At 34.8% G+C, this 12464-nt stretch overlaps 1 protein-coding gene across 1 annotated transcript in view; it reads left to right on the top strand.

Annotated features, from left to right (window-relative positions):
- Positions 1 to 12464, top strand: part of LOC114922153 (cysteine-rich motor neuron 1 protein-like) — a 123965-nt gene that overhangs the window by 110867 nt on the left and 634 nt on the right. Inside the window, exons 8-9 of the mRNA XM_029284147.1 lie at positions 1911 to 2039; positions 3936 to 4092. Of these exons, the coding sequence (XP_029139980.1) occupies positions 1911 to 2039; positions 3936 to 4092 (286 nt within the window). The remainder of the gene's footprint in view (positions 1 to 1910; positions 2040 to 3935; positions 4093 to 12464) is intronic.

Below are 12464 nucleotides of genomic sequence, written 5' to 3'. Positions count from 1 at the left end.
GATACAAGTGATCAAGTTCTAGTAATAAAAATAAAAGAACACCATGAGAAAATGGGGCTGAGTTTAAATACAGATAAAAAGAAAACAAAACTAACGACAATAGGGCCAGCAATCAGCCTTAGATTTTGACAATGAAGATATTAAAATGGTGGATAGCTTCTGTCTAAAAGAACCAATTGTCAGGAAATATACCATGGCTAACACTTCAGTTGGCAACTATGAATATATATTCCAAAGTCACAATATATGTATGGGAATCATGCACCCATTGGTTTTCCTTATGACATCATTAAAAGAAAAGGTTAACTTTAAAGAAACAGTACAGAGTATTGAAGTTTTTGAACTGTGGTATTGGAGAAGATTCCTGATAATACTATGGGTAACTAAGAAAAAAAGAAATGGATTACAGAACAAATCAATCAGAATTCTCACTTGGGGCCCAAATGACCAGGTACAGGTTCTCACACGAGGGCACATTGTGCAAAGATGTAGTCTGTTAAAGAGTCCCTAATTCTAGAAAGGATAAGAGAAAAAGATGATTGGCAGCACGGTGGAGAGATTTAATTACACTGATTAATGGTTGCATGATCAGAAGATCTGAAGGGCCAGGATAGGAACAAATTATTCTAGTGAAAGCCTACCTATGCTTCTGAGAATCAACACTGACTTGATGGCAGATAATAACATATCAGGGTGGGAGCTATTCATTGGACCGCAAACATTTAAACTGTTGCATTTTTGAGATCAATAAATCAGTGCTAAGCCAAATTTGGGGAATTGGACAAATAAAATTTTGTCTTCATGTAAATTCCATCCTAATTGCCAAAATATATATTATTAAACTGCTCCTATAGTTTATTGAAATAATTAGAAGAATGCTGAAGCAAAGTTTGAAGCCTTTATCTGATAATTTAATTAATACACTTCCTTTTCTAATTTCAGTTTGAAAAGGCTTCTTGTTAAAATCTAATTTAATTCAAAAGCTTTAATTTTCATCATTGATCAGGTCAATGGGATTTTATTCCTGAATAACTTGTACTGCTCCTTTCTTTAAGAAACTCTTAAGGATTTTAATTACTTCTAGGTTATAATTAGCACATAAAGCATTCTCTTTTTTTCATAAATCTGTTACTTGAATACTGGCGTGCAATTTATAACACGATTTGTTTGTTTAAAAATGCTACTCATTAAAAATAATTATAATGCAAGGCTAAGGGTAACTCAAGTTAAAAAAAAGTACAGCTTTATATAGTTACCAATAGTAACAGCATAAAAGTTTACAACAAACTAAAACCAAGTTTATCCAAATTTTAAAAATGGATAAACAAGTAAGTGTTTAGTGTGTCCACACTATTACTTATGTAAAAGGCATTTCTTAGTTGTTTGAGTCCTAAACTCTGTTGGGCTTTTATTAATGAACATGAGCACGTAAATTGATTTGGAGGTGGGCTGTCCACTAGGCCAGTTCTGCAGGCGTAGCATGTTCCTAGCATTTTAACCCTATTAATAACCTTACCAATGCATTAGTTGCAGTTTCTGAGCCACTTTCCAACAGCTTTTCTTACAAGCTATTGCAGTAGTCCAATTTTGACAGGAACTGTCATACATGGTTAACTCAGCCATATCTGGGAAAGAGCTCTAGTCATAGAATTTGTGTCTCCATTATTAGCAATTGTTTTAAATCTAAAGAACTCCTGTGATACTTACATTTGTGATTGAATTAGAGTTTTATTTCAGGCCTTTAAAGGAATAGTCTATATATCAAAGCCTTATTACTTGTTTGTTTGCTTGTTTATATTTCACATTTCTTAATCTCCCTCCAACATTTCCATTAGTGACTTTTAGAATTTAATATGATACACTGTATCAAAGATTTATAATTTATAACCATATGTTCCCTTTTTCTTTAGAGCCAACCTACATCACAATCGGTCCACCTACATGTCCTCCTTTGGTGAACTGTACACTAAAAGAGACAGACTGTATTTATGACTTCAAAGTAGATCAATATGGTTGCCGCATCTGCCAGTGTAAAACTAGTAAGTACAAATACCATATTCAGTTAACTTGTTTCAAAAAAATATTCTTAAATTTCCTATTGGTGTTTTTCCTCAAAATTCAGTTGGCTCATGCACAGTACTATTATTGTTATGGTAAATCCTGTTTTTCATTTTGTAAAATAAAACATTTCCAAATATCCATTTTGCTGAGATTCAGTAGGACAGCACACAGATCAGAACACCTTTATTATCTTCAGTAGATGGATTGCCTCTTTGTTAAATCACATATTAAAATACAGATTGTTTTTTAAGTTTTGATGTGTTGATGCAAAGCAGTTCAGCTACTGCACCAGTGGCATATTGATAAAAACAATTATTACTACCTAATAAGTAATTGCTATTAATCAGTAAATTTGGAAACTCAAATTGTTAGGATTGTGTAATATTATTAAGTATTTTTAAAAATGTTGCTCCCATATCAGCGTGATGGTGTTTACTATCCAAAACATTTTCTCATCCGTGTTACATAGGCTAATCAAGCTGTTTATAGCATGGATTCTTCTTCTAAATACCTGAAGCGGTTAAACATAATTATCGATGATTTGTCATAGCACTTTTACATATTGGAACAAAAGCTATAAAACACATTGGATCATTAAAAAAAACTCCCAAAAGCAATACTATCATAATAGCTAACATTATTGTGGAAGACTTTAACATGTAATTATAGCTGACACTTTTCAAACCCAAGAGAGCTTTTGAAAGATTGTCACTTTCAGGCCTCAGTCTTGAAGGAATACTGATTACTATTAATGCGATTCTACTGCATTTTAGTATCAGTTAGTCCATTTTGAGTTTTGCAGAGAAGAAAAACTTCTGTACTGCTTATCTGATGCCCTGTATATGAGTTTCCACCTGGTTTCAAAATTCTGGCTTTTGGGCTCTCATCTTCAAGCCTGATTACTGCTCTCTTTTTGCCTGTCCTCAATGCAATTCATTATTCTGTTAAATTAAGGTTAGTGTTTATCTTTTTATAACATTGAGGAATATGTCTACTTTGCTCTTTTGTTGCAGCTATTGTTTTGTGTAAACATCAAGTTTCTTTAACATAGGAACATTGTTCCTATGTTCCTGTCATAGGAACATTTAAACTATAATAAAAAACATGATTGTTTATATTATTGACATGTCGGTTTTTTTAAAATAACTTTGCATACAAGGGCTACAACTTGCAGTTTTCAGCTTCTTAAACATGAGAAACTGAAAACCTTTGACTAGATAGCACTAGGTAAAGCATAGAGCTTGTAGTTCATACATTTTGTTAACTATAACTTGCCTGTACTTTTCATATTTATTTCTTATACTTAAATTCCATTCTTTGCAGAAAGTTGTTTGTATGAGGTTTCCAGGCCAACTTCTTCCTAAACAGTGAACGGTCCTTCTAAATTTTAACTGTATAACAATCCTTTATATTGCTCCAAGTTGTACCAGGTTCTTATCTTAAAATATTGTAGCGGTCAGCTTTCCAACTAACAAGTTAATTTCCAATCATTACTATCAAAATACTAAGAATTTTCTTTCATTTTATTGCTTAGCTGTCTTCTGAATGGGAAGAAGAATGATCAAGAAAAAGCACAAGGGCAAGGCAATATGAAAATAAAACCCATTAATGTATTTTATTAGCATAAATGCCTTGTCTATGAATTTATTTAAAATTGATGTATCATTTCATGAACATGTTATGTTGATACTGAATAGTAAATTTTATATTATAAGCCACTCTGAGAATATTTAAAATCTGGAATTTAGATAATTAGACAATATAGACCATTGTAAGTGACTGGGGAAGAGGAGAATTCTGTATGTGTATGCCTTTAATTGTTGAGACAAATAACCATTTTCTCTCTTTACTAAACTTTCTATGTTCTTTCACAGGGGAGGAGCGGTGTACCGATCTCATGTCAGATTGTTCCTTGGACTGTGACTTTGGTTTCCAGACTGATGTCCATAATTGTAAGATCTGTCAGTGCCACCCACGACCTAAGAAATGCAAACCCATAGTATGTGACAAGTACTGTCCCTTTGGATATTTGTACGTATTCTTATTTTAAAAGCATATTTACTACAGTTTTGTAAGCCTTTAACATTGTGTAAAGCAAAGCCTAACACAATTTATGTGTTACATGTTGAAGACAGAAAGTATATAAAGGCACAAAAATATTTTACCCTTATTAAGGTAAACTTTTATAGTTTTGAATGAAGTATAGTTTCAAGGAGATTTATTTATTTTGCTTCACTTATTTAATAAAGCAGAACAAAGAGAGAAAAATGAAACAATATTTTAAAAAATAGTCAAAAAAGAAAAAGGAAATAAAATGCAGTTACAACATAAAATGTATATAGAATTTATCATGAATATATGGATGCATATACATGCAGTTTTTATAGAACTTCAGAGAACAATAACTATATTTTAATGTAATTATTCATGCATAATCTACATTTTTTTGCATTTTGTTTGTAACTTGCAAATAATATCAGCTTTCTATCTACTGTGTAATTTGGTCCATAAATTTGTCCATTGTTGAAGAACTGATCTCCAGGGTTTAGAGCAGGGTACAAAAAATCCATTTTCATTGCCAGCTGTCACTTTCTATGTAGTAAGTATGTAGTTCAAAAATATTTGTTTCAAATCAAATTCATAAATATAACAACTTCATGGAACATAACAAATTTAGGACATTGTAACAGCATGTTTAAATGAAGTATTATTTTGGTTTCATCTTCAGTAATCACATAATTTACTTACTCTTCTCTGTACAAATGCAATGGGATCCAATAAGTCCAAATTTTGATTTTTAGTTGTATAAGCGGTAATCTAAGACCTAATAATGTTTTGGTATTAAGGTTAAAACATTTTCTCATTGTTTAGGCAAAATGGGTGTCTCTAGTTCCCTATTCCAGTCAGTCTTTATAATTTATATATTAAATTGATAATATAATTATAAGGATTGATTGTGGGCTTTTTTGTCTGAAAGGGTTTAAAGATCCCTTCTAATAACATAAGTGTTTTTGAGGCTGAAATTGCTACTAATATCTATATAAGTTATAATTGTAAATACCGCCAGCAGATGGCAATTGACAAATATTATTTAATAAAAAACTCATCATTATCATCCACTCATTGATCTAATGCATGGGTCTTCAAACTCGTTCCTTTTATGACTCATGGACTTCAACTCCCAGAATTCCTCAGCCAGCGTGCCTGGATCAATATGATTGCAACAAGAAATATATAAAATATATTATATTTGTAATTCCACGCAATCCAATTAACTAAAGATGTCATATACAAATACTCCAAGTAGGCCCAAGGAGAGATTTACCAAATTTTTCCATGTATAAGACGTATCCTTGTATAAAACGCTCTGGCATGCGAGTTCCAAGCTTACAGCAAACAAAGTCAGTGCTGGGAGCAACTGCCTCCCAGCACTCTAAATAGACGCCTCCCGGCCAGCCCCCCACCTCCACCCACCTAACCAGCATGCATAGTCAGTTCACAGCAGCAGCTTTCCAACCCTGGTAAACAAACTGGCGTGAACACCGGCATGACAGCAAGGCAAGGGAAGCGAAGGCAAGTTTTAAACTCCCCGCCATTTCTCTGCGCCGATCAGCTATTTGGCAGAGCGCCGAACAGCTGAGCCGGCAAATCCGGAAGTTCGGCCGGCCGCTATTATTGAGCAGGACGGCCTCGCAGCTGCATTCCACAAGGTCCCCAGCCAGCATAATGGTACAAAGGAGGGAAAGGGCTGTCACTGCCATCCTTGCTGCTGGTCCCATCCGCTGCCTCCAGACGCCATCATTGGATGATCTTGCCCCTCCCCCTCCTATTAGTGGCAAGCCCACAGGGGCTTGACACCTGTACCAGGCGGCATGGCAGCAGCATGTAAAGAACCTACACAGGCATGCCCTGGGCTGCGGAGGTTACCATTATTTTTCTATGTATAAGACGCTGCACTTGTATGAGATGCACCTAATTTTTGAACAGGGTGTTTGCAGGAAAAAATAGCACCTTATACACAGAAAAATATGGTACCTTTACTGTAATTATTCATCTAAAATTGGTGAACTACATGTGGCTTTGAGGTCAGCAGGGTCCACAATTCCCCAGTGCTGTTCCAGCAATAGTTATCCTTAGATTAAATGTATTTGCAAATTAGATACATTTGGAAACGGGGGGTGGGGTGGGGGGGCATGATTAGCACCTTTCCCAGCAGCCAGTATTTAAGGCATGCTATTAATTCAGAAGATAAGGGTCAACCATAAATATTGGTTACGAAGCTTGCTGCTTCATGAATTTGTTGAGACCCTCTCTAAAGCCATCCAAATTGACTGCCATTATCACAGCTGCTGGCATAGTGTCTGTATGTTTAACTAAGACTGAATCTACGTGCATTTAAGTTCTAACTTTGCTTTCTCTCCATGTTATCATGACACCTTTATCATGTCTCACCTTAGCCTCCTTAATTCTAAGCTAACCAGCCATAAATACAAAAAGGGCTCAATGGTTGTCTTTTTTGTGTCTTTTCTTTTTGTAAAATCTCACCCTAAGTGCAGTTGCCAGTACTCTACGCAATATTCCAAATTGGGGGGGGGGGTTATTCCCCCATTGCTGTGGGATTCATAGAAGGCAGGATATATTAACATTTCTCTCTCTACTAAATTAAATGCAGCTGATAAATGCAGTAATACAATTGAAGGAATTTTGTTTCGTACCCTTGGAAATATGTGAACAGTTGAAGTGTTCCAGCAATACATCCACCATATTTTATATGAAACTTTTGATATTAAATATTCTTCACTGTGACCCCTTTCTAAAGAAATTTATCTCTTTTTCTTTACTAGAATTAACACTTTTTAACAGTTCAGAATTGGTTTTTAATTATTAAATCCAATTATACAAAATGATTTATCTGAAGCAACTAAATTAAAAAAACTGCTTCCCGTAATCTTTAACAAAGCATAACTGATATCATTTTTAGAATAGAATAGAATATTTTTTGACCAAGTGTGATTGGGCACACAAGGAATTTGTCTCCAATGCATAAGCTCTCAATGTACCTACAAACAACAAGATAATATAATCAGGTGCTCAGTAGAATGATGGCACCAGGAAAAAAAACTGTGTCTAGTTGGTTTGGCCTGCAGTGCTCTATAGCTGTTTTATTGTTAGTTGTTCTTCACTGGGAATATTAATAATCTGAATGAAGGCTGAAAAATCAAAAATTTAATCCAGATAAGGTAGGGGGTTCTTCTCCATTGCTGACTTAGAAATAAGAATTTAGCTTGTCTTCAGTGTTATAGCTTCATCTATGATCTGATTTTGCTCCTGGATGCTAAGTTGGCCAAGTTTATGTTTGCTCAGCTGTCTATTGCCTCTGTTCTTGGAAACATAAGATCTTGCCATGGTAACATATGCATTAGTTATAATAGCTTTGATTATTTAATTATGTATGGTTTTCTGTGTGGGACTGGTTTTGAAGAGTGGCCAAGAATACAGTAGCCAAAGTGTATGCTGAGGTTAGCATATGTTATAATCTTATTAAAACAACAACATTGATTTCTAGTCTTTTCTTACGAGGAATTAATTTAAGATCAGGACATTTAAGAACCTTAATTAAGTTCTGTAAGGATTTTTTATGTCCTAGTAGCTGAGGCCCATGTAGCAGTAGGAGAAGGAAATATGTTTTCTGAAACCAGCAGAAAAAATACATGCATTTTTCTAGGGATGTCAGTTTCCTTTCTGCTAACTTTCTGCTTCTTCCTAAAGGCCTTGTCTTTTATGTTTTGTTATCTTGATTTCTATTTGAGTGTTGAACTATTGTTGATTTGCTGTCCTCTAGTATTTTAATTTTAATTTTATTTTAACTGGTATTGGAGACTTCCTTTAACCTATGTAAAACTAGAAAGAAATTCAAAGTATGACAGTAGGACATCTTGATTCCTGCTGAAGTATCAGAACACTCTAATAGATATTTCTGAAATGTTATCCTGCATTACTGTTCCATGTATTAAATTGCACCAACCATTTAAAGAAAAATAGCTAGTGTTTCAATCACTGCATTGATGTATTCAGCACATTATTAAATTGATAGTTTCAGCAGCATTTAAAAAACATATATAGCAATCTTACATGTACACATAGTCCTCAAGTTGCAATCATAATGGAGCATGGCCATAATGGTCAGAAGCCAGGAGGGACATTAATTGAACTGCCTCAGGGCTCGGGGAGATCCTGGGGGGGGGGACTAGTGCAAGGACAAGCCCACCTGCAGCCGTCCTTCTAAAGTGTTCCCCTCCCATTCCCTGAGACACCCCATGCTCCACTTCCTGTCCTTTGGGATCCCCACAATCCTATGGGCCTCCTCCCCACCCCACTGCATCACAATCAGTGAACTATGCCCTTTTTCTAAAAGCGCAGAGCACTGAATCAGTTGAAGACTGGGATAGACCTCATCTTTTAGGGGAGTTGGTCAGATTTCTTTTTCAGAGAAAACATACTTGGAATTTTAGCAATCACAATGCTGCCCTCACAAAATGCTTCCTTACTAGCGAGGTTAAGAGAAGAATTGGAGCCTGAAAGTTTCTCTTTCTCTTTCACACACATGTGAAATAGATGTCTCATACCCAGTGCTTTTTTTTGTAAGAAAAAAGGTGCCAGAACTTACATCTTGTTAATCTTTTATTTAAAAAATTATGTATTCAGTTCTTAACCTAAATTTAATTTATTGTATTTTAGGCAAATGTTCATAGTAAATTTTACACTAAAAATTAAAAAAAGATTTTCAATTCACCAATGATTTTTTAAAATAAATTATTTACCTTTCGCACATAGTCAATCCCTGTACACATACCCACACACATCAGTTGTGTAATGAAACATAACAGTCACCACCCGCAGTAAGCACTCAGCGTGCAACCACATGACCGATCACAAGCCGAGCAGTGCCATCACAACCAGTGTGGATGAAGTACGCATGCATCGGACTCGACACACAAGCAGCCCACATGCACCGTTTTAACGATTTTGCCACCAACCTGCTACACTCAAGAGGGCAATTCAAGTCCACATAGACCAAACATCAAATTTTCAAAAGTTACTTTTAAAACTTGCAAAATCCATCAAAAAAAGGTGCCGGAACTCTGTTCCGGTGCGTTCTATGACAAAGAAAGCATTGCTCATATCTACAGTTTACTACACTTCTCACTTTTGCTGCCCACAGTTCTCACTAGTTTGACTTCTCTGAGTTGGGTAACACTGAGCCTCAGGCTCTTCGTTTACTTTTCCTGTTATCGCAGACCCACCTCCAAGCACTTTTTCCTCCAAATCAGACATCCACAACTATGCTGCTTTTATTTGTTCTCATACATTTTAATCCAGGTAGTCTTAACAAAGGTACCAAGTTCATTCCTTTGAATTTCTTAGCTGGTATAAATATTTTATCATAGAGGTTGCCTCTCTTTTTTTTTCTATTGCTCCTATTACAATGGAACAAGTCAGTCATGAAATTTAGTCTACCGAATTTTTGTTATATCTGCCTTCCTGTATTAAGTCTTTAACTTCATCTAGTTTGTTTCTGTGCTCTGCATATTAGTATGTAAATAGCAAATTTATGAGGCAATGTCCTTCCTCATATTAATAAAACAGATCCCATTATAGTCCTTTCCTCTTTTGATGCTTAAAGTTCTTATCTAAAGATCTTACATCTGGATTTTCTTTTGTCAGACCCCACAATATTTGGGTTTAAAGTTAAATCAAGCTTACCATTTTTCAAATATATTTTCCCAGTACTTGTTGGGATGTAATGTTTCTCACAACAGCAATCTCTACTATAGAAATCATAAGCCATAGTCTCAGAAATCTAGTTTCTCATATTTTCATAACCAGTTGTTCTTTTTTTATATTTTCCAATGGTCTTCTATCAATTGAACCCTCGACTGTTTGAGCTTTCTGGCCTCATGCTTCTAAATCTGAGCAATGCAGTTATAGTTGCTCTTGGCAGAATTATTGATCCTATGGAGATAAAGCAAGAAAGGCTAATTGCTGGGTGAGACTGATGAGTCTTGGCAATTGTTTTGCCCTATTTATTCATCCAAAATTAGGCAAGATAAAGAATAAAAGAAATGATAATGATTCCTCCAGAAATGAAAAATATAAACAATGTTAAGACTTGTAAACTAGTAGTTCCATGTAAAAGTAAAGGCTCCTTTCCTTACTCTGTTCCATTAATTATAGAGGCTAACTACCTATTACTCTTAGGAAAATGTTGTTCAGATAACCATGTCAAGATTGAACATGAACATATTTTTTTCTTAGTCAGATTCTATACTGGTACCCCATCTAGTGGATAAAGCAGCAGTTGCAGCTGAAAGTTTAAATAAAAGCTGAAGGAAATTACTAATGACAGAAAATAAAATCTAGAGAACTGTAGCCTGGCCATGATTGCTCAGCTCACAGTGACAATGTAAGCTATGGTCATTTGATCACAATTTCCAACATTCCCTGTCAGCCTCTCACAAACATAGTCAATGGGGACTCCTTCAATAGGAAGTCAGACGTCATGGTCACACAAGGTCCTCACTTAACAACACATGATTCTCACTTATCAATGGTAACTATGGTACCTTAACAATGGTAAAATGCTGTTGCTAAGCAACATGGTCACATGACATTGTGCTTTATGACTGCATTGCTTAGCAATTGTAGTTCTGATCCCAATTACAATTATAACCCAAAGGCTATCTTATACAATAAAACCAATTCCTTATTGAAGAGATTTGTACTTGAATCTGAGCGAAGTTTAAAGGAGAAATAAATAAATCACATCTGAAATATTAATTTTGGTATAGCATTAGTGATTTTTTTTCTTTTTCACATTTAGTTTAAGGTAGTAGTGGTGTTACAAAAATTATGCAGAAATTTATAGCACAGTCCTTACATTCAGAAAAAAACCCCCCAGTATCTAGTGATGTTTACTTATATGCATATTTAGGAACATACAAGTAGGTAAAACAAGAAATACATGATTGTATTTTAAATTTCCGAAATAAAATAACTGATGTGGAGAGGCAACATTAGGCTTTACCCCTTTTTAAATTACTGTTTCACAGTAAAACTCTATAAAAAGCTAACCCCTGAACAAATAGTTCAGATGATTTGAAGAATGAGACCACTTCGCATTGTGATTATTGCCTAGCGCTAAAGAGGAGAAATTGTAGCTGTTTCAGTATAAAAACTGAAAGTATGTAATAGCAACAATTCCTATCCATTGGCAAGTAAAACTAGAGAAGTCATAACTTACTGTGGAACATCACTTATCTATAACTTAGGGACATTGAATTTATTGTTTAAAAATATTAACTATCCATTCAAACTATTAAATATTGCAATTCTTTAACCATGGTGTTTGTAATGTAGACATGCCATCTAGGAAGAATTAGGAGAGCATTCAAGGATCCTTCAGATTGCTCTTTTCATTTAATAAAATTGGCTTGAAACTTGACTCTTATTTTGAGATAGAGCTCCCCTTTTCACTGAAGAGACTGGTAAGGATAGGAAGTTTCTCCCCCAAATAATACAATCTAAACACCAATGCAGCCAAACCATCAGTCAGCCAACAAATTTACATGTGAATGGGATATCCTAGGAATGTCTAAGTCTTTCTCATCTAAGGTCCTTTTCAACTCTTGTTATTCTGTTATTTACCCAGAAGAATAGGCAAATTGCTAGACTCTATTGTAATAGATACAGGTAGTCCTTGAGTTACCACTGTAATTAACCCCATAATTATGGTTGTAAATCATCACAGTTGTAAAGCAGGTCATCATATGACCAGACCCAGTTTTACAACCTTTTTCTGATTGTTGTTAAGAAGCCACAATTGTTAAAAGTGAGATGCAGGAGTTGAATCTAGAACTTCCTGTTTCTCATGATTTGGGGCTACTTTTAATCTGTAGTAAAACACTCTAGCATGATTATACCCAAAGTCTTAACAGTTAATTGTTTCATATGGTTTCTTCATTGTTGTTTAGCCTGGAAGAAAAGCTAATATGTATAGAGAAGTTTAGGTTGGCAGTTGGATATACCATTAATGGCAGTTGAGCTCAGAAATGTTCAAAGTATCACCTGACCCAGGAGAGAAGAAATCTAGAGGGGAGAGATTTTGTTTGAACTTCTAATAGTCTGTAATTATAGGACTTGGTTTTGTTTTTGTTTTTAGTCTGAGCTTCTTAATTTAAAGTGTATATTTAAATTGAGATGTTTTGTTATATTGCATTTTAATATTATATTTGATTATTAAGTAGCTGTAATTCATATTGGAAGGGGGAGTATAAAAATATATGGTAATTTGAACATAAAGAATAGGTATAGGGCAATCTGCAGGGTTTTTTAAAAAAAAGCTT

This window comes from Protobothrops mucrosquamatus, unplaced genomic scaffold (assembly GCF_001527695.2).
Source record: "Protobothrops mucrosquamatus isolate PMUCROS unplaced genomic scaffold, P.Mucros_1.0 scaffold393, whole genome shotgun sequence".
Lineage (NCBI taxonomy): Eukaryota > Metazoa > Chordata > Lepidosauria > Squamata > Viperidae > Protobothrops > Protobothrops mucrosquamatus.
This window is presented reverse-complemented; position numbering and strand designations above follow the sequence as displayed.